This window comes from Humulus lupulus, chromosome 8 (genome assembly GCF_963169125.1).
Source record: "Humulus lupulus chromosome 8, drHumLupu1.1, whole genome shotgun sequence".
Lineage (NCBI taxonomy): Eukaryota > Viridiplantae > Streptophyta > Magnoliopsida > Rosales > Cannabaceae > Humulus > Humulus lupulus.
In genome coordinates, this window is record NC_084800.1 from 48,781,311 (window position 1) to 48,805,908 (window position 24,598).

Genomic DNA, 24,598 nt, shown 5'->3' on the forward strand with positions numbered 1-24,598 from the left:
GTCTAAAAGGAAGGTTGTGGGACGATATGCATTTGGAGACAATCTTTTTGATATGCCTAATCAAAATGACCAAGACTCTTTTAACAAGTGGTTTTCTCTGGGGCTGAGAAAAAATAATAAGTATGCTTCTATTTTTTAATTGTTTTTTTATTTATTTTGTATTTCAATTTCTGTTTCAACATAATTCACTTTTTAATGTTTATATTTGTTATAGGTATAAGAAATTTTATGATAATAATAGTATCATTAAGGAGCCATTTCAGTTTTGTGTAACTGAGATTGAGAGAAAATTTTGGTTTTATGATTTAGTTAAAGATGGGATGGATTTGGACAATGAGGTATTTTTTTTCCCTTAATATTATTAAGTTGTTTTAGTTTTATTGTTTTCATTATTCTTATTATGGTTTGCTTCTTGTTTTTTCAACATATTAATGTGGCTTTTTATTACCTTAGAAAAAAAAGCCAAGTATTGTGAGTCGATAAAGGTTAGAGTTACTACTACAGATAACTCTTTTGATCAAGTTATCACTGCTCTGTATGATGTGTATCTGTCAAGTGACTGTGATCAATCTGTTATATCGAATAACAGTGTAATTTTTGAGTATATTTGTGGTTATAAAATGCTTTGTAACACTCCTTGGTCGCTAGTAGATTTTGTTTTATTCGCTATTAATATGACTGTTGTTGGCTGTAATCATTGGATTCTTGGTGAGTTCAAAGTGAAGCAGAGATTTTTTAAAGTCTACAACTCAATGAGGAGTAGAGTTATGGATAAGAAAGTGTTGAAAGTTGTTGAAGCATATTCTACTTTGTTGCCCTTGTTTCTTTCTTTAAATAATTTTTATGAGTCAAGGGAAGATATTGATCTAAATGCACAAGCATTCAAGGGCATTAATATGTGTCACCCGTTGGACATTGTGTTTGATGATGAGGTTCCACAACAGAGTAACAAGTAAGTGGTTTTTATTTGTTATTGTTATTTTTTGGTTGCATGATTTTGTTTATATGCATTTATGTATTACTGATTTTGAGTTTTTTTTTGTAGCGATTGTGGGATTTTTGTCATAAAGTATGCTGAATTTCTTATGCATGGACTTATTGAAAATATCCCCAATCCTCTGAATGTTAGTTTCCAGAGAAACAAAATTGCAGTTGAGCTATATGTCCATGCTAAAAGAAAGGAAGATGAAGGCTATCTATCTGATGGGGAGTTCAGAGGAAGAATGAGCAAGAAGATGTTGAATATTAATGCAATGGAAGTATGAGAGGATCAAAGTAGTTAACATTTGACTTTTATCTTGTAAAGACGATACATACTTATGGCAAGATAACTTTTGTGTTTTTGTTTTGCAAACTTTTCAGCAAGTATCATGTTTGAATATTTTGAATACTGTGCGATATCAATGAATTTTGCTATTAGCTCTTTTTTATGAGGAATATTGTACAGAGGTGTCTCAAGTTTGTAACTTGAGTTCACAACTTTATTTTTATATTTCATGTGTTAGGTAACGTCTGTTAAAAGTTTGTAACCTAAGTTTATGCAAAATTGCTTAGCATTACTTAACGTCTATTAATAGTCACGATAACTTCAGTTTCAAATATGTATCAAATCGTTACAAACTTTTGAAGTTAATCCTTTGGAATGGACTGGAAACTTACAAATAAAAATCAAATATTTATGTTTCAAAACTGTAACATAAGTTAATAAAAGAACTTATTTCCCATTTATTTGATATTGGAAGTGTCTGTTAGAAACTTGTAACATATCTGTAACAAATATGTAACAAAATGTTACATTAATATTCATTTCAGATATATCTATAACAAATATGTAACAAAAATTTACAGATAACGCCCTGAACATTAATTCTGATATATTGATGCAAATTTTTTACTAAGTTTTTATAATATTCAATATATTCAATAAAATTTCATAAAGCTTTATCACAAGTAATAGTGATAAGTAATGTTCCAATCACTGTACTAAAACATACAAAGTTTCAAAATTCAAATAAAAAGTATTTTCAATCGATAAGCTTTAAGTGTTTTTTTGTTCTCAATAGAGGCTGGTTTGTGTAGGTTTTTCAGTTGTGCCCAAGCTCTCCACACCTTCCACATTTAAGCTGATAAGACCCTTTCTCTTGCTGAAACAAACCTTTTTTTCCTTGGCCTTCCACTTTTTCTGTTTCCCTTTTGGGATGCCCCAAGTCACTATGGCTGCTTTCTGGAATGACGACTGGCCCTACAAACCAACACGAGTCTTTCTAGCGTGCTTTGTCCTCACTCACATGCTCCCTAGGAAAACTTCCCAGGAGGTCACCCATCCCTAGATTACCCCAGGTCAAGCACGCTTAACTTTGGAGTTCTCAAGTGATGGGCTACCGAAAAGAAGATGCATCTTGTTGATATAGGTAGTACCCATCAATCCATTTAAGCCCTCTTCAACTGTGTAGTCTCATACCTACACAGTCTTAGAATCATCACACTTGACCTTCCCCAGGCAGTGTGGGATTGCACAGCTTACCCGGTCTTTCCCCTTACGGATCACGGGATTATGACTGTCACACCTTTGGAGGTAGTACTTCTATTTCCTCAACATTAAGTGGAACTCTCCATGTTTTTGGATCTCCCAATGGATGTATTGATGCATTATAGGTGTTTAACATGGCTTGTTTTGTAAAATAATATGAGCAATATTTTCTATACTGAAGGTTCATCTTTCTAATGACTACCATGGCATGTTCACAAGGTAATTCATCCAAATCAAACTTGTTACAAGTGCATGATTTCTTCGCAATGTCTACAATGTTTGTTGTTAAACCACTGTGTACACTATAAATGAGTGTACTAGATGGTTCTACCTGCAATGAAATAATAAATAATGAACAAGGAAGTATATTAATACAGTGGTATTTATAAATAAAAATAGTTGTACTTATAGTCATTCTTAATGACTTGACAAAGTTCTTTCTTAAGTATTCCTCTTGTTTCTTTGGCAATTCTGTAAAGGTTGCTTCTGCTTCTTTTTTGTTGTTGTAGCTCCATTTTTTAATCAGGTTTCTAAGGCACTCAAGTAATGTTATTACTGGAAGCTCTCTCATTTCTTTTAGTGCTGCATTAATGGATTCAGCTATGTTTGAAGTCATAGCTGCATATCTACGACTTTTGGAGTGGATTCTTGCCCACTTTTCATATTTAATCTCATTGGCCAGAAAAGGACGGATTCCTTCATGTAAACTGTCCAAGTCCTTCATGTATTTTTCAAAATCTTCCATGTTATAAGCTTTTGCAGCAGCATGAAATGCGATACTGGTTGCTTCTACATCTGTTCTAAACTTGGTCTTTATGTTGCAGAAAAGATAGTAGGAGCACACTCCATGAGTTACATTTGGAAAGACATTTTTTATAGCATTCTCTATGCGTTCATGTCTATCTGAAACTATACACAACTCTTCTCTTTCTCCATAACATTCTTTTATTTTTCTGAAGAACCACTCCCATGAATCATTGTTTTCAGAATCTGTTATAGCAAAAGCCAATGGGAAGATGTGTCTATTTGCATCTTTTGTTGAAGCTGTGAGAAGTGTACCGCCAAATGCAGCTTTTAGGAATGTTCCATCAACAACAATTACTGGAATGCAATGTTTCCAACCTAGAATTGATTGTCCCATAGCCATAAAAAGATATTTAAATCTGTTTAGACTATCAATTTCCAAATCTGTTACAGTACTTGGATTTTTGTGCTTCAAAATGTGTAGATATCGTGGAATGTCTCGGTAGGAATCTTGACTTGAACCATGTACAAAATTAACTGCTTTTTCCTTAGATCGCCATGCTTTTTGGTAACTCATGGAAACTCCATATCTGTCCAACATGTCTTTAGCTATATCTTTAGGTCTATAATTTGTTTTTGGATCTGTGAACTTGCTCTTCACAACATTCCCAACCATACTACTTGAAGCTTGTCGGTGATCTCCAAGAATAATGTCCAAGGAACATGTGTGGGCACGATTGAACTTCCTAACTTGGAGCATATCTGTCTTTCCATATCTTGCAGCACGAAATGACCACGTACATTCTGAATCAAGGCACTTCAATTGATATTCTTTTTTGCAAGATTTGTGGACCTTGAACTGAAAATTGTTTTTTATGGCATAGAGACCAATTGTTGTTGTAAGAACCTCTTTGTTTTTGTATACCTGTTTTTCTCTTATTCCATCAGAAATTGCATGAGTTATAACTGTAGTTTCTGTTCCGATAGGTTCAGGAATTGATTCATGTCGTTCCTTCTCCAAAATCAAATTTGTAATTTGATATGCCAATTGAATAAAATTTGGTAGTTCTTGAGGTTCATCTATAGAGAATGTTGATATGTCTGAAATATCATTCTCTATATTATTACTACTTGAAGCAACAATAGAACTCATCTTTTGAAGTGCTCCACAGGTAATTGTTTGGTTGTTCTCTGTTGCAGAAACTATCAAAGGGTATTTTGTGAGTGTTCTGTCATTTCTTTTCCACTCCAAGTAGAATTGTATAGAGTTATCATTATTGATCTTCAATGGAGGCAATGTTTCTGCAATCTGGTACTCAATTGTTGCATTTTCTATTGACAGAATGGTAGACAACTCTGTAGACAAGATATTCATTAGTGTTGTAAATGAGCAATCTAATGGTATTAACACTCCCAATATTTTGAAATCCTCATACAAATTATTTTCATTCCAATGACCATCATAATATACTAAAGATGTTATTGGATTCATGTTTGCAGATGAATAAAAAGAAAAAAATAGATTGATATGTAAAATTCTTTATATTTTCATTATAAAACGAAATAGGAGCATCACAGATTTAGCAAAAACAAATACCTTATGGGTTATAAACTACCAAATTCAGCACAAGTTATTCATTAACACATCCACCAATAAAATGAGAATTTAGCATATAAACTCCTCACTTTATTGGTTTTTAAATTACCAAATTCTGCACAAGCAAGAGCAATTAACTTAAAGATGAGACATTCTAAGAAACATCTTTATAATATTGTAACAGTTTTTTTTTATAAAAGGTTTTCATGGTTTTCAAATGTTTCTATGGTAAAATTTGTATATGATTCTGTGGAGATATGTGTTAAAATATATGTTTTTGCTAGATTTGTCTTAGTGATTTTCGAAAGTTATAAACTATGTTCCAAGAACAAAATAGAAGAACAAGGAAACTTACCACAAAATAGATGTCGTGTAGTTGTTTTTGTAGACCCATCGATTCAGAAATTTTGCAGTAGATTGCAGAAGAAAATTTCTGATTTTACCCAGTCTTCTCAGTTTTGTAAGCTGTTGCTATATTTTAAAACACGCAAGTGCACGTATCATACAAGTAGTACTCACACAGGTGAGGTCGAACCCAAGGGAATTGCAGCCAAGTACTAACCAAATTGGATTTATATTTCTATTTGGCGACAATAAAAATTGGTTTTTAAATTAAATTGCAGAAAACAAAACAAGCAAAACAACAAATAAAAAGGGGTTTAACAATGGATGTGAAATTAGGAATATGATTTCAATTGCTTTGATTACCCAATTGTTAATACTAGTCAACTATTCTTCTTCCTCCTATGTGATGACAGATTATAAAATCACCTAAACTCTTTTTCAGATCATAAAGGTACTAAATTGCATTGTCAACTATTGCATCTCTGAGATAGTACAACAAACAATTCGCATTAAGCAATAATCTAAAAGTCACATAAGCTATGCGAATACTTTCGTTTCACATCAAAACCTATGTTTATTCATTTAGAGCATTCCTAATATTCACTTTTCAGATTTCACATTAGGATCATGAATCATGCTTAAGGTGATCAATCTCAAACATGTATTGAGCACAAAAATGAACAAATCACATAAACAAGGAAGAAGGAATAATCAAATAGCATTAATCCATGGAATAATCTCAGTCAATATCCATCAAATCCCTAAATAGGAGTTTAGCTCATAATCTCAATATTCATATCCATAATCAAACTAAACATAAACAATAACATAGAAAATTAAAGAAAAAAGAGAATGAAACTAGATGGGGAATTGTCACAGATCTCCCACGCTTGCTCCAAGCTTCTCTTCCTTTCTTTTTCACCTCCCCTTTGTCTCTAGCCTCTAATTCACGTTTTTTTTCTCCCAAATTGCATCAGAACTCGTTACCCTAAATTAGCCCTTGTGAATGGACCAAAATGCCCTTCATTTAAAAATCTGCCGAATTTCAATTTCCAGCAACCTAGCGCGGTCACGCTCTACAGTAGCGAGGTCGCTCTACTCTCTCAGAAAAGACATTTTTGACAACTTTACGAATTTTTGTGCTTTTTGACATCTTTTTCATTCTAAATCATCCCAATCCTTCAAAACCTGAAAATAAACAAAAACAACACAAAACAAGCGTAAAATAGAACAAAACAACCCTAAACCTCTAAAATACTTCCTAAGTAGACACACTAAAACAAGTCTAAAATTTGCTAATCATAAGCTCAAATATTTGAAGATCTCTGAAAATATATTGAATACAGCATGTTACAAAAAGATGGGCTGGATTGTAATGGTTGGGTTGGGTCTTCCGTATATGTGGTATTAAGTTTTGACTTGTGGGCTTAGTTTTTACCGTAATATTGTAGGAAATAGGGAATACCGTATTTTTTGAATTTTTTTGGTGAAGTTTCGTATAAATAAAAATTTCCCATTAAAAATTTACATGATGTTTGGTAGAAAGGATGGAGGAGAAAGAAGGATGAGAATAAAAAAAAAAGAGTAACAATCCTTAAAGTTTTATACAAATATAATATGGAAATAAAAGAATGTTTTTTATTACAATTTAAAATAGATAATAATATTTAAAAAATTAGTAATTTTAATTGATTTTTGTGGGTTGAAAAAATTTGCAATCCTTAGCTAAACTTTAGTTCCATTCTTTTTCATCAATTAAAAATAAGATAAGAATGGGTAATTTATTTCACACTTCTAAAATTCATTCATCTTTCAATCCACTATACTAAACAAAGGATTAGGCGTCAACTATTGACTGTGGCCTAATGCGTTTCACTTTCGGAACCATCCAAGACTTGTGGCATGAGTTTCACAATGAAGCTAAACAATTTTAGCTTCGGTCAAAAGTGGTATTTATAACAGTGGGAGACTGGCTTTGACAGATTAAACTCTGTGATTATGCTTTCTAGCTCAAGTGGTACGATTATTGGTTGGAGTTGGTCAGAAGATGGCTCCCTATTTTCATGTTCGTGCTTGCTGTGGAGCTGTTAGCGATTATGGAGCAAGCTTATTGTATATGCTAATGCTTAAGAATATTAAGTTATACTATACCTAGATCAATAACTTTCATCTCTACAATTATCATTGTCATCTTCTGTAAAATTCAAAATTGGCTGAATTTTTAATGTATATATTTTTTTCCAATTATGAGCTAATTTTAAAAATCTATATATGATTTAATAGGTGGATTTTGCACTTTTGAGTTAGTATGAATTTGATCTTAAATGAATTATCTATAGACAAGTTTCTCTATTTATTTAGGGTTTATACATTTTTAGGCCCTGTGTTTTGTCTCATTATCTGTTTGGACCCTGTATTTCAACAAATTACTTTTTGGACTCTGTATTTTCTAAAATAGTTCAAATAGACCCATAAATCCGATTTTGATCAAAGTTTTTTGAACTAAAATTACAAATAATTTATCAAACTAACAACTCAGAACAAAAATACAGTCATTCTGCCTAAGAACTATGTTGTTATACTTAATTTTTTGTTCATCAAAATCATATTTATGGGCTTATTTGAACAATTTTACAAAATACAAGGTCCAAAAAATAATTTGTCAAAACACAGGGTCCAAACAGATAATGAGTCAAAACGCATGGTCTAAAAAGGTATAAACTCATTTATTTATAACAATTATGTCTCTAATAAGTATGTTTAATACATAATTGATGACTGTGCAAATTTTTTGGTTTTAATTAATTTAAGTTGATTGTCTTGAAGTATCTTTGTGCCCAAGAAGATCAATTCTAAAATGAACTTGGTTTGGAATTAAGTCCAGGTTAGTCAATTTTCTGATGATACATGGATCTTTGTTACATTCAGATTTCTCTGCAGTAAAGATAATTGAGAGTTATTTTTAGAAACTCTCTAATTTGATATGATTAAGATAAAAAAGGAGATTGGCTTGGCTTAGAGTTTCCTAAACTCTAAAAATGTCAAACCTAAGCAGGAGCTAATCTCAGCTCTTCTCTATTCTAATATTTTATATTTTGAAGAGCTTTTTTTTTAGGTAAATAGTAGTCTTTGTTCAACTATCTCTTTGTTTGTTTGTTTTGTTTTGTATTGTTTATTTTTAAGCATGTCATAAAACTTGTGAATGTGACATACAATCTTCGGGAGAATATTTTCTTAAGTCTCACTTCGGGATAATATTTTCTTATCAAAATCAGATTTGTAAAGTGGAATACTTCAAGGTTGTGATAATGATTTAGAGGGAGTCTAATCTTGTATAAGTCAATTGCATATTGTATTTTTGAGATTTTACTAATTGATTTTATCTTTGAGCGTGGCCCCGTAGACTAGGTTTTCCGAACTACATAAAAAAACTTCTTATATCACTTTACTTTTAGTTTGTTTAGTGTCTCTTCGTATATTCTCATCCATTTTGTCATGGTAGATTAGTGTCTGATCAAACAATTTTATAACTATTCCGCATTGATTAAATTAGACATTTTTAAATGCTTAGCAGAAAGTGTATTTTTCGCCATACTTTTCACAAGATGGTCACCAAATATTCTGTTTTTGTAGTCTTCTTTGATAATTGAATAACTTTGCATTTGTCTTCTTTTAAAATATATATTATTATTGCCACAAAAAAGTATATATTAGTTTATTATTTTTCATTTCATTACAGTGGTTTGTTAAAATTCTTTTTTCAGACAAAAAAAAGTCGCTGCTCAATTATAAAGACAAAGCAATTTACATATTAGTTTTTGTTCGTTTGTGCAACAAGTGATAATCATTATTCATCACAAAAAATAATTAATTCGTTTATTTTTTCTAGTAGCGCGACAAAAAAGAAAAAACATATCTTCAAAAGATCTATAAATTTGTGTCCTTCTAAAAAAATAAACATATATTTTCTATCAAATATATATTTTAAAGTTTGTTTTTAATCTTAATAGAATACATTCTTTTTCTTTCAAGAAGAAAAAAAACCTGTAAAACATATATACGTAAAAATCTTTAGAATTATAAATCTATATATCTATATAAAGTTACCTCCCACAAAATTAATGTCACTCTAAATTTTTTTTCTAACCACTATCTATATCTATATAAAGAGCTAGGTGGAAGGAGTGGATAGGCCAATCTAACCTTTTTTTTCAAATTATTCTATCTATTTTTTTATTTTTTCTATTTTTTAATCTGTTTTTTCTAATTTATGATTTAATAATAATTATAATAGATATTAATTAAAAATATCTTTAATAATAATTAAATAATTATAATAAATATCGGTTAAAAATAGTTATAATCATAATTAAATAATTAATTAAAAAATATACATAATCACAATCCTCTAATGGAATGCAACATTTTGAGCTCCCTTATATATATTCAATCATGCAATTAAAGCAATAATTTCATTAAATACAAAATGATAAAAAAAAAAAATTGCTAAATAACCTTTGTTCATATGTTCTTTTATCAAGTTGATTTTGGAAACTACATCAAAGTAAAGAAAACGAGTTCTTCATTTTTTATACACACAAATATTACTCGAAAGGACAACTCTTACACCCATGTTCACTGTTCAATGTACAACACCTACACTTATTTTTATACTCATGTTTTTTATTCCAATAAGGATGCGAGTTTCTTTCTCTAAATCTTCATGCAAATAACGAAAATCATCTTCCGATTCAAATATCACATATTGTAAGTTCAAATAATCAATTTCACATTTTGATAACATTTGGTCATGCTTTACCGTCTTATTGAGTTTAGAAGAGTTCGGAGACTAAAACTCAGTTTTAGTATTTTAAAAAAAAAAGAAAAGAAAAAAAAGAGTAGCATGGTTGCCCACTTAACCAAAAGATTACAAAGATAGAGACTAAGATGCATAATCTGGCCCAACTTAAAATTAGTTGCAATTAAAATAATTTCATGTACCTGGTAGACACTTCCAAAAGCTTGAAGTGACCTTTCACAATACTAAGATAATTAATCCCTTCTTTCTCCCATTTGAGTTATGCATATCTGCATAATAATAATAATAATAAGGATACAAAGAAGGTAATCAAAGTATAGGAAAACACATATGGTTACTATCACAATACAAGCTGAACATATTTGGCTCAAAGTAAAATGCAACATATATAAATAAAACAATATGATCATAAGCTCTGTCAATAATCATGTTTTTCTGTTTCTCTGCTGCAATCTCAAAAACAATGCAGGCACTCTCCAATTTAATAATTTTATATTTTCTTTCATTCACCTAAATAAAAAATAATGATATAAAATTAAAAAATAAGAAGCAGTGTTGCCAAAATTTGGCAATTTCTCTCGCCTACTTTCTAAATTGGGGATCTACATTTAGCTATAACAACAACTCTAACATGAGTATTAGAGGTGCTCTAGGCTTGAAGAAACTTTTTGGAAAAAAAAAAACAAAATCTCACTAATATCAATCGTATTTTTAAAACTTAATAACACAAACTTCCTTTTAGAATTACAACTCATTCTAATGTATCTGTTTTTTCGCTGCTATTCATTGATATTAATATTTGGAGGTATACAGACAAATGGTCATTAATATCTTTTAATATATACAGGATAAAAACGTAAAAAAAAAAAATCAGTAATCTATTAATCATGTTATACACATTAATATGTTTTAATATATATAATTCTCTGACAATATTTATATAGATCTTTCATATTCATACTTCAAAATTTTAAAATTCATTGTTAATATGAAACTAAAGCGGGTGAGAAGTTTTTTTTTTCTTTGTGAATTTACAGAAAATAAATAAATAATTTTTTTCAAAAATAGATTAAACCAAGATTTCAGTTCGATAGCTTTTTAACATTATAAAAGAAAAGGAATTATACACAATAAATATAATAAATACATGGTTGGATTTTATATCTTTATAAAATCATGTCGGACATGTAACACAATTTTATATTGGCTATAAAAATAGTATAAATTATTTAGTTTGACAATCATGTTGCTTGATTGTTTTATTACAATAATACAAATATTTATAAAATCTCGAACATATGGATAGTTACAATTATAGTGACTAGGTCATAGTGTATTATAGTTATTGTGATCAAGAACACCAAAGAAAGTCAACTAACTTGATCAAAGAATAATGAGCATCCACTACAAAAAACGTGATTTTTGCGCCGGCAAAAGCCTTGGGGTCTTTCCCGACGCGCTTTTGCGTCGGCAAAAAGTGATGACGTACCCCATCGATAATGTGACTTTTGCCGACGCAAAACGCACTGCGCCGACAATTATATCTTTTGGCGACAAAAAAATGCGCCGGGAAAAATAAGGATGCGCCGACGAAAAATTTTGTCGCGAGATTGTGGAAAACACTTTAAGCGACGTAAAATTGCACCGCCAAAGATGATTCTTTTTAGTGGTGCAAAATTGCGCCGGAAAAAGATGTGTCTTTTAGTGGCGCGTTTTTGCGCCGACAAATGTGGATATCTGTAGTGGCGCATTTTTGCGCCGGTAAAGGTTGAGACTTTTGCCGACGTAATTTTGCGTCGGTAAAAGTATTTTTAAATAAAGTTTTTGATAATATTACTAATTTTATTTTCAATATATTAATATTAATTAATAAATTTTGATTTTAATATATTAATAATTATTTAATTTTTTAGTAATATTATTTAATTAGAATTTTATAAATAAATAAAAAACATTATAACTATTAATGTTTATTGTCTTCATCAAACATGCAAATATAAAAGTAGTTTAGTAAATTAAATCTCTAATAAATTAAACTTTAAATAAATAAATAAGTTCTACAAATGTATACTGCCCTCCTCATCATCCCCGCCCCCATGAGCATCTTCGTCCTCGTCCGGATCCTGTTCTGGTAAGTCGACAGTAAAACCAAGAGCCAATACACTAACCTGCTTCAACAAAGCACTGAACAGTACATCTTGACGCCGTTGACGACTCTCAAGTTTAGTCGTATACTTCTTTAGGTTCTGATTTTCCAGCATAATGTCCTGAGTTTACTGCAAAATGGTGCCCACTTTAGGTGGCAATTGCCCGGACATTTGAGAAGTTGATGAAGATGCTGTCCTCTTTGCGCCAATTGCCTTCAACCTAGGCAACCCTCAAACCCTTTCTTATAACGCGAGCGGGGTCCAAGGACATCCGTGACAATATCCATATCAGGCGGGAATTGACCGTCGACATTATTGCCGACACAAGAAGCAGCAGATGATACAGGGGCCATACTCTGGGATGTTCGACGCTCAGTCATCTCAGTCTGCACAATAAAAAGCACGTATCCCAATATAACATTATTTGAAAACCTAACTTATAAATTTTTAATATAACAACATATAAAATATAACTTTATTATCTATCTGCCAACATCCTATCATTAATGACTGCAGACCAGTGATTGAAAAAAAATGTAATTAATTTTGTTCCTGTATCACGGAGCAAGTAGGATAAAGTTAATTTGGTCACAAAAATCCATATCTAAATCACAATCATGAAGATATTGTTGATATATACAGTAAGAGCAGTTAATTCCATTAATGGGGAATTTACGTCTCTAAACATATACATCAACTATATTTGCATGTTTGTCATTTAGATATAGATTTTCATGAACAAACTAACTTAGCCAACAAGCTCTCTGATATGGGGAGAACATTAGTTAAATTCTTTTTTTATCTTAGTCCACAATCATTAATCATAAAAATATTGGCACATAGATTATAAAGATTTAATTGTTAAAAATTTAATTAATAAATAATAAATAATTACTAATTGACACCAACCAATATAAATTTCTAATATAACTACTATAAAATATAACTTTATTATCTATCTGTCAACATCCTATCATTAATGACAGTAGACCAGTTATTGAAAAAGAATATAATTAATTTTGTATCTGTATCAGGGAGCAAGTGGGCTATAGTTAATTTGGTCATGAAAATCCAATCTAAATCACAAGCATAAATATATTGTTGATATATACAATAAGAGCAATTAATTCCATTAATGGGGAATTTACGTCTCTAAACATATACATCAACTATATTTGCATGTTTGTGATTTAGATATGGATTTTCATGAACAAACTAACTTAGCTCACAAGCTCCCTGATATGGGGACAACATTAGTTACATTATTTTTTTTATCTTAGTCCACAATCATTAATCATAAAAATATTGACACATAGATTATAAATATTTAATTATTAAAAATTTAATTAATAATTAATAAACAATTACTAATTGACACCAACTAATTAATAATTAATATTTATTAATTATTTACTGAACTTTTTTAAAGTTAAATGATCATAAATTAGTTAAGGTTAGGCAACTTACATGTTTTGTCACCACTACATCACTAATCCACTTATCCTTCTTCTTGTGGAGGTGCTCGAATGTGTCGATCATGCTCAGAAGCTGGCCAGTAGATGGGTCCATCTAAAAAAGCAAATTATTTAAACATTGTTACATTTATAATATTTTCGTAAATGTAAAGATATAGGTTATTATAATTTACGTGATCATAAACATGGGCAACGATGGATTTGGAACCGTGTCCTCCTGGTATGGTCATTTTTGCTCGAGCTTCTTTATTTCTCTTCGATATACGCTTCAAAGAGAAAATAGTACTCATTAATCTAGATTGTAATTTTATAATTAAACATTAATGTAAAAACTAAGACATACCTGCTGATAATCGGAAGCCCAAAAATCGCATAGAGTTGCCCAATTAGAAGAAGTAATCGACCCAGAAGGTTTTGACTTCGCTTTCTCGTTGTCCACCTCTCCTCCAACCTCTACCCAGTATTTCTTCATCGTGTGGCGCCAATCAGTCAGATGCTTTTGCATTTGTCTTACCATGGCTCGTTGATTAATGGATTGTCTTGTGGATATATGAATTTGTCATAAAATCACAATTAAATTTGGAATTTGTTGAAATATTATGAAGATAGACAAAATCTTTAATAGTGAGTTATTAAAGATTTAAAAAATGCTTACAGATAACCTATGCCGAATAACTTGGATATTAGCTGGCGTTACTTGTTCCCAAGCTAGTGTAGTTGGGGTTACGGTGTCACGCAAATAACGAGCCATGGAATTGCTGAACCACTTGTCGTACGTTTGAATAACTTTTCTAGTTTGTGCATCAAACTCTACTTTCAGATGGCTAACTTTTTTGGTGGCCAGCTCCTTCTCGATATTGGCACCGTAATAAGCTCCCCTGCCCCTCTTGGAGCCACCACCGGTGTCATTACTTGGTTCGGCCATTCTACATTAAAATATTAATTAATTAACTAATTCAAATTATGTATGTCTGGTGTTTTTTGTTATAAAATTAACATTTTATTACTTATGGTCTTTCCCAACCTACCCTATACCGACCTAGTGGATCCTTTGGAGATAGTAAACAGTCATGTACTTTTCCCCATTTTTTCAAGATGTTTCTCAAACATCTTGAAAAAATGAGTAGTAGTACATGAATACATTGGCTATCCCCAAGGCATCCACTAGGTGCATGTCTATTGTTTTTTGTTATAAAATTAACATTTTATTACTTATGGTCTTTCCCAACCTACCCTATTCCGACCTAGTGGATCCCTTGGAGATAATAAGCAGTCATGTGCTTCTCCTCATTTTTTCAAAATAGTTCTCAAACATCTTGAAAAAATGAGGAGCAGTACATGAATACATTGGCTATCCCCAAGGCATCCACTAGAGGCATGTCTATTACTTTTTTTTATATATATAAAATTAACATTTTATTACTTATTGTCTTTCCCAACCTACTCTATTCTGACCTAGTGGATCCCTTGGAGATAGTAAGAAATCATGTACTAATTCTCATTTTTTCAAGATATTTCATCAAATATCTTGAAAAAATGATAACCGGTACATGAATACATTGATTATCCCCAAGGCATCCACAAGGTGCATGTGTACATATATCTGATACTATCATTAATTAATGATAATAAATAAAGTTTTCATTGAATTAAATAAAAAGTTACATATATTTGTTTAAATTACATACTGTCCTCATCATCACTAACTACAACATCATTACGGACACCACTATCACTATTGACTAGAACATTGTCGTCATCGTCATCGTCTTCATACTCTGCCAATGTGTCGTCTTCAAATTCAACTTCATCGTTGACAACAAACTCATCTGAACCTTCGCCAACCAAATCATCGACATTGTACACTTCAGCGGGATTGACATCAACCCGATCATACTGAAGATTATAAAAAATTAGAAGTTCTACCCACAACTGAAATGAAGAAGAATTAACTTCTTGCAATATTGGTATATCATTTGTGGTCTCAGTATCATCAACATCGGAATTTGAGAAATCCCATACATTCCTCGGAATGTTTTCATTAACGAGCCTCCAATCATCCCAATTTTTCACATCTTGAAGATAATACACCAACTTCGCTTGAGATACGAGAACGAAATGATCATCTTTATAACACTCTTCCTTCACATATACGCTCGTAAAATTGGATTCCACTTTAATTCTACTTGTATTGAACCTGTTATATTATTTTATAATATAATGTAATATTATATTATATTATAATATAATGTTTTAGATTAATTAAATGTGACAAAGAGTGTCACATATTGTAACATATAATAGAGAGTTATAATATTTAGATATATGAGATATATCCAAATAATGTAACATATTTGGTGTTACAAATTTGTAACTTCCAAATATTACCATTTATTGTGTAAATTTGTTGTTACACAATATTGAGATGAATTTCATAAAGCCATATGTGATATGGCTGTTAGAGATATGATTTTAACCCCAATAATGTGTTTTGGGAGTTACAAAATCATTTGGAAGGGTTTGGAACCGTTTGGAAAAACAACACATCTTTTAGTGCTGAAAATGGTCGGTGGCCGCGGCCTGTGGGACAGAGGCTAGTGGCCGCGGCCACTAATGTCTCTGGCCGCGGCCACAGGCTAAAAACTGTCCATTTTTTCAGTTTTTTCAATCTTTGTTGAACGGCTCAAAAAACTCAAATAACTCCCAAATCTCATTTTTAATTCCATATTAATCCAATTAAACATTGGTGCCATGGGGGTTGGTGGAATTTGAAATTCAAAGGGTGTCTCTAAACTCTATATATAGGAGCCTATAGCTCACTTGTAAGACACAACATTTCTATCCATTAGGGCACTTGACTAGAAACACCTTGAGGCTTGATAATTCCATAAAGCATTTCCTATAATCTGTGAGAGATCCCTTAGTGCTTGAGTTAGGGGGAAATAAGCTTTTGGACAAAGGTTTCAAACCTTGTTCAAGTTGGTGATCCCCAACACTCTTCACTTTGGTAGTGTGAGTGAGTGTTGTTTATCTTTTGTTTCGTGTTCCTTTCTTTCTTTCTATTGCTTTTCATCTTTATATTGCTCTTCTCTGTTTACTTGTATTTCTTGTTCAAGAGTTGTAATCTTTTCTTTTCTTTTGTTTCAAACACTTTACTTTATTTGTAATCTTTTGCTTAGAGTTGTATTTTACTATTCTCTTCTTCTTCTTCATCTTCTTCATTTTCTTTGTTTATTTGTAATTTTCAGTTATAGAGTTGTAACTCTTTTTAATCAATCATTATTTATTTGTAATATATTGCATAGAGTTGTAATTTATTATTATTTCCATTGAGGCAAATACATATTTTCCTAACAGAACCATCTACACTTGAATAGGAGAACATTGTAACCCATCAAGTAGGACAATTCAATTACTTCTTCCAGAACTCCATAGTAGTTCACTATTTCCTCACTTGGCACCATTACACAGCAATTTTGTGTTTTAAGCTTCATATCACGACCATGAATCACAAATTTCACACCATTCACTATCATCCCTGGATAAGAGAACACAGTGTCGCTTGATTTGTTTGTGAGAGCCTACAAGTCATTATTAACTTCAGTAGGTGTTGACTCATGCAAACCGTTCACCTATCAACATTAACATTGAAAGTTAGTTTTGGATTGATTAACTGGGGTTTCGGAAAATAATTGACTAATATACATACTCGTTCTTTGAACCACTGTGGAAACTCAGCTTCTTGTTGAACTTCAAGATTCGAGCCCCCACGTCTTCTTAATTCATCCATATGCTCACTACAAACAGACTACAATGTTATGATTTTTGCCTTTACTCGGTATATAAACCAAACAAATTTATTGAAAAAGACTAGAAAACACATCTAAGGTACTCTTTCATTTCAACACAATTGTTCAAGATATACCGCTCAGCCTTTTGCTTTAACTTCGAATTGAGGAGCATACTTGATTTCTTACCAAATGGACGACCAACAGCCTTATAAATAGAATATTCCTGATTTGGTTAGGATTCAACACGATCGTCATTCCTCTCAAGTTGATTGAATCGAGTCTCAGCCCCCAGGAGGTACATTGAGCAAAAGGTTAAGGCTTTGTTCACCATGTAAGCTTCTGCAATTGAACCTTCCGGACGTGCACGATTTCTTACATACTGTTTATAAACCACCATTGAACGTTCAATGGGATACATCCACCTAAAGTGCACGTGACCGCCAAGAATTTCCTCTTTCGGAAGACACAAAACCAAATGCACCATAATGTCGAAAAATGCTGGAGAAAATATCATTTCCAACTTGCATAAAATGGTGATAATGTCTGTCTCCATCTTCTCAAGGTCTTTCACATTCAAAGTCTGTGAACAAAGTTTTTTGAAAAAACCACACAACTCAATAATTGGCTTCCGAACTTCAGGAACCAAATGCGATCTAATTGCGGTTGCGGCGGACAACAACTGCTGAAACAACACATGGCAATCGTGTGATTTCAGCCCAGTTATCTTGCCATCATTGACATTGAGATTCTTCGAAAGGTTTGCAGCAAAACCGTCCGGGAATTCAAATGACTTCACAAATTCACAGAAAACTCGACGCTCCGGGACACTGAGGGTGTAACTGGCGTTCGGTTTCTTCCACTTGTTTCCCTCTTTGCGGAGGTGGAGTTTTTCCCTAATTTTCATGTCTGTTAGATCATGTCTTGCCTTGTCAGTGTCTTTAGATTTTTCCTCTAAGTTCAACAAAGTTCTCAAGACACTGTCGCAAACATTCTTCTCAATGTGCATTACATCCAAGTTATGCCTCAGCAATAATTCCTTCCAATAATCAAGCTCGAAAAATATGCTCTTCTTCGACCAATAAAGTTCAGCCGGAGCCCATTTACGTTTCACACCACCAAATTCTTTGTGTTTCCCAGGTTGTCTAATCTGAAAATTCTCTAATTGCTTCAACACATCATCACCGGAGTAATCTTTCAGTGGTGGCCTGAGTTTCTTGTTACCGTCGAATAGTGCTCGTTTACTCCTCCATTCATGATCCATATCAAGAAACCTTCTATGGCCAATGTATGCAACTTTACTTCTAATCCCTACAGAGGGAGTTTCTTCATTGCATGTGGGGCACGCCTTGTACCCTTTTGTTCTCCACCCAGACATCATAGCATAAGCTGGGTAGTCGTTAATGGTCCACAAGATTGTTGCACGCATATTGAACAAGGTACTATTGTATGCATCTCGTGTCTCGACACCATTCACCCATAACTCCTTCAACTCATCAAGCAAAGGTCTCATATAGACATCAATATCTTTTCCAGGTGAAGAAGGACCTGGAATTAGAATAGACAACATTAACAACTGTGGTTTCATGCACTTCCACGGCGACAAGTTGTATGGGACAAGTATCACAAGCCACATGCTGTAAGAGTTGCTCATGTTCCCAAAAGGATTGAAACCATCTGTAGCCAACCCAAGCCTAACATTTCGGGGTTCGGCTGCGAAAGATGGGTACAACTCATCAAGGCGCTCCCACGCCTTACTGTCAGCGGGGTGCCTCATCACACCATCTTCATTTGGCCTTTTAGAATAGTGTCATCTCATATCCTCTGCAGTATATCTCGAACTGTACAACATTTTTAATCTCGGCGTCAACGGAAAGTATCGCATGAACTTATGAGCCACTTTCTTCCCGTTCCCACGATTATCTTGCCAGCGACACTCACCACAAACCGGACAGAATTCCAAATTCGCATTCTCCTTCCAAAACAGTGCACAGTCATGCTTGTAAGCATCGATGGACTCATATCCCAATCCAATACTCCGCAACTTTGTCTTCGCCTCATAGTTAGACGTAGGTAAAATAGTTCTGCCAGGCATAGCGTCGACTAACAATTCCAGCAAACCATCAAAGTAATGATTGCTGCACTTGTTAATAACTTTCAGATGCATCAGCTTCACTAAGAAGTTTACCACGGAATACTTTCGGCAACCCGGGTACAGTTCACTTGACATCTCCTTAAATAAATTGTCATACTTGTCGCGATATTGAACATCATATTGGGGAGGATCATTATAGTTTCCAGCGGGAACGTCATCTTCAACGTAAACATCCTCCAGGTTATCTGCTATCTCATCTCCATCCTGATCTCGTACCACATCTGGTGGCGGCAGCAACGCCTCTCCATGGTAATGCCGCACTTTGTAGGATTGTATGATGTCATTGTTGAATAAATGCATCGAAATTGCATTTATAGGCTGAAACTTAACATCCCATATTTCTTGCACGGACAACGAACCAAACCCCGATCGTTCACCTGATTTTTAGCAATCTCGAAGAACTCCTTAACACATTTTTCTATACTCCAGAGACCGACGATTCCTCGCACTCATCCAGCTTCTGTCGCTCGCCACCTTTAAATGAAATAATTAAGAAAATATTAATAATTGTCTTAAAATGAGGGAAATGATAGTCAAAATATTTCATGACTATTTGTCTCCCTAATTATCACTAAGTGATAATAATATCCTTTCTCTGGCAAAAATAATTATTTAAATTTACCAAAGAAAATGTAGCTAATTATTAATTATTACAATTTTTGAAATCATTTACTTATTTATTACTTTTATTTTAAAATTAATTTAATTATACATTAATTTCATTTTGTAATTTTTTATTAAATTCTTCAATTATAAATAGAATATTTACTTAATTAATAAAAATTTTATTATATTTATATTTTACTTAAATATATTTTATTAAATCATTTATATTTTTAACTTTTTTCAATTACAAAACTTCTAATATTAATGTTAAAATTAATTGTTAATTATTATGATTGGTAATTTTATTTTATTTAAATTATAGTTAAAAATTAATTTTTTGATGTATTTTTTAATTATACTTAAACTTTTATTTAACTAATTATTAAACTTTTATTAATTTTACTAACCCTGACAGAATTTGGGCAGCATAACGACTATATTTCAAACTATCCCAAAAATTTTAAAACGTACAAATTAAACACATATATAACCAGAATATTTCTAGATCATACAAAACATATATATACATTAACAAATACATCAATTTACATATATACAAATATTTAACCACAAAAAACATATACCAAAACTAATTTTTTTATTAATACAAAAAAATTATTAAATACATATTTACAAACATATCACATTTAATATAAAATAATTTAAAAATATAAACATACATTATTAATCTGATTTTTTTTAAGTTTACACTTTAACTAAAATACATATATCACAAAATACAAAATAATAAATATTAACAAGCAAAAATAAACAAATACATATAAAACATTAAAAAAAAATACATATTCAAATCTGTTTTTTTAATTTTACAAAAAAAAAAAAAAAATACAAAAAACATATATTATAAAAGTAACTTAAAAATAGTTGTTATTAAGAGAAACAAATACATATAAAGTATTAAAATAAAAATTAATGTTAACGACTATATTTTTTGTAATTAATGTTAATTTTCCTAAGACTAACAAAATTTGAGATGCATAACAGCTATATGTTGTTAGGAAAAATGTATTTGCCTCAATGGAAATGGTAAGAAATTACAACTCTATGCAATATATTACAAATAAATAATGATTGATTAAAAAGGAGTTACAACTCTATAACTTGAAAATTACAAATAAACAAAGAAAATGAAGAAGAAGAGAATGGTGAGAATACAACTCTAAGCAAAAAATTCCAAGTAAAATAAAGGTGGTTGAAACAAAAGAAAGGATTACAACTCTTAAACAAAATATACAAGTAAAAAGAACTAGAGAATAAGAAGAAAACAATACAATAAAATGGAGAACAGAAATACAAGAAAACTCTCACTTACACAACCTAAGTGAAAAGGGTTGGGGATCACCAACTTGAACAAGGTTAAAAACCTTTGTCCAAAAGCTTATTTCCCCCTAACTCAAGCATTATGGGATCTCTCTCAGATATTGGAAAAGCTTTCTCGAATTATCAAGCCTCAAGGTGTTTCTAGCCAAGTGTTCTAATGGATAGAAATGTTGTGTCTTACAAGTGAGCTATAGGCTCCTATTTATAGAGTTTAGAGACACCCTTTGAATTTCAAATTCCACTAACCCCCATGGCTGTTACTAATGTTTAATTAGATTAATATGGAATTGAAAATGAGTTTTGAGAGTTATTTGGGTTTTTTGAGCCGTTCAACAAAGATTGAAAAAACTAAAAAATTGCTCAATTTTTGGCCTGTGGCCGCAGCCACTAGTCTCTGTCCCACAGGCCGCGACCACCAACATTCAGTGGCCGCGACCACCGACCAATTTCAGCACTTAAAAATGTGTTGTTTTTCCAAACGATTCCAAACCCTCCCAAATGATTTTGTAACTCCCAAAACACATTATTGAGGTTAAAATCATATCTCTAACAGTCATTTCACATATGACTTTATGAAATTCATCTCAATATTGTGTAACAACAAATTTACACAATAAAGGGTAATATTTGAAAGTTACAAATTTGTAACACCAAATATGTTACATTATTTTGATATATCTCATATATCTAAATATTGTAACTCTCTATTATATGTTACAATATGTGACACTCTTTATCACATTTATTTAATCTAAAACATTATATTATAATATAATATAATATTACATTATATTATAAAATAATATAACATATTTTAAACTATCCCAAAATTTTATAAAACCTGGATACTACACACAAAAATATACATAATATTACTAGAGCAATATATAGAATATTCTCAGAGCATACACAACCTAAACCAAGATTAATAACATATATTAAATCTTTTTATATCAGTAACATCAAAACAATTTATTTAGTAAATATTTATAAACAAATAATCTTGAATATAAAAAAATAAAGTATAATACAAATATACAATATAATATAATAATCTAATCTATTTTTTTAATATATATATATAAAGCATTAAAATTTTAAAAAAAAAATACATACTCAAATGAGTTTTTTTTTTTAATTTTTTAATAAATACTAAAAACATATATTATAAAAATAGCAAGTAAAGAATATATTTTACAATGGGTCGGCAGTGGCTTGGGGTCGGCAGCGGCTCGACTAAACGCATATTTACTTAAAATTTCTAAAATATTTTAAAATTTGATTTTTAATTGCTAAAACATTTAACACTAATTATTTTTGCAAAAAACTAACACTAATTAAATCCAATTGAACCTACAATCTAATTTTTACTATTGTGGCAAAAAAAACTTAATTTACATTTAACATGATAAAAGAAAATATATAATCTAAAAAAAACCAAAAAAAAACTAACTTACAACCATCTAATCTATTTTTTTATTTTCTAAGAATCAAATAAATTACATGTATTTTATTATAATTAAAATAAAAAAAATTATAAATAAAATATATATACACATTATATATCAGCAAACATATTATATATACATATATTTATAAATAAAAAATACGCATAAACTAATAACATACTCATCCCACATACAATAATATATATATATATATATATATACAGGCACATGTATATATATAATAAACATATATATAAATGGTATACATATAAACAAACGAAAAATTAAAAGCAGAAACAAGAAAAAAATAAACACAGAAACAAATAAAAAAAAATCAGAAAAAAAATTAAAATCGAAAAAAATCTATAAACAGAAATAAAAAAATGAAAAAAAAAAAATAAGAAAACAAAAATAAATGAAAACGAAAAAATAAAATAAACCAAAATTAAACAGAAAAAATAAAAAACAAACATAAATATAAATATATATATTTATATACCTTTGGTGGCGTGGTGGTCCGGTCGTGGTGTGTGGTCCGATGTCCAACTGAGAGAAAGAGATAGTAGAGAGGAATGAGAGATTTAGAGAAATTGAGTGGGAAAATTCGTGGGCAAAATAAACAAACAATGGAAAAAAAACAGCTTACCTTGAGGAGCTAATCTGTGGGGGTGGTGCCGTTGAAGAAGGGAAGAAGAGAAAATTGATGAATTGAAAAAAATGGGGAAGAAGGGCTTGGCGGCTGAGGTATATCGTTATGACTTTTTCCGGTGCGTTTCGTTGTGCTGACAAAAGTCTATCAGAAAACCCTAATCCAAAACGGTACTGTTTAAGTAAGTATACCTATAGCCGACGCATTTTGAGACTTTTGTCGACGCAACTAAATGCGCCGGAAAAAGTCTGGTCACCTACCTTCTTGAAAACGTGCATCAAGTTTAATATACACGTTGACTTTTGCCGGCGCATTAGGTGAAATGCGCCGGCAAAAGTCTCTGCTATTTAAATTGCCAGCTTTCATAAACTTTTACCAACACAATTAGGTAACCTTTGCCGGCGCAAATGAACGCCGGCAAAAGACCTCGTTTTTGCCGGCGCGTTTCACTAATTGCGCCGGTAAAGGTTTTTTTTGCCAGCGCAATTACGAATTGCGCCAGCAAAAACCTTCTTTCTTGTAGTGATCAAAGAATACCACTTAAGCCAAGAACTAAAAACTCATAAACAGATAACGCACCAAGATTTATAGAGGTTTGACTGAAAGGCTTTTCAACCCCAATCTACTCCTCTTTTGGGAACAGCTTCAAATCCACAAAGGCTTTGATGTTTTATTGATGAATCTGTACAAAGTTACAAATGGAATCAAGATACAAATCGAGCTCAGCTCTTACACAAAACTCAAAGAGAATTTCCTATACAGAGTCTTATAATCTCTCTAACAAAATAAGAAATGAAAACTTAAGTTCCTAATGTGTTGGATAAGCCTTATATAGTATGCTATACAATAATGTTTATAGGTTGTACAAAAATAACTGCTATGAGTATTAAGAACCACCCCTTGAATCCACGTGTACATCTTCCAATGCTTCGAGTTATTGAACCACTTGAACAG

General features: G+C 31.4%; 1 protein-coding gene across 1 annotated transcript; it reads right to left on the reverse strand.

Annotated features, from left to right (window-relative positions):
* Positions 1-2,561: 2,561 nt before the first annotated feature.
* Positions 2,562-4,766, reverse strand: LOC133795373 (uncharacterized). Its single transcript, XM_062232824.1, has 2 exons — positions 2,961-4,766; positions 2,562-2,861 (listed from the first exon to the last, which is right to left on the reverse strand). The coding sequence occupies exons 1-2, from the start codon at positions 4,764-4,766 to the stop codon at positions 2,562-2,564; spliced, it is 2,106 nt and encodes a 701-aa protein (XP_062088808.1).
* Positions 4,767-24,598: the final 19,832 nt, after the last annotated feature.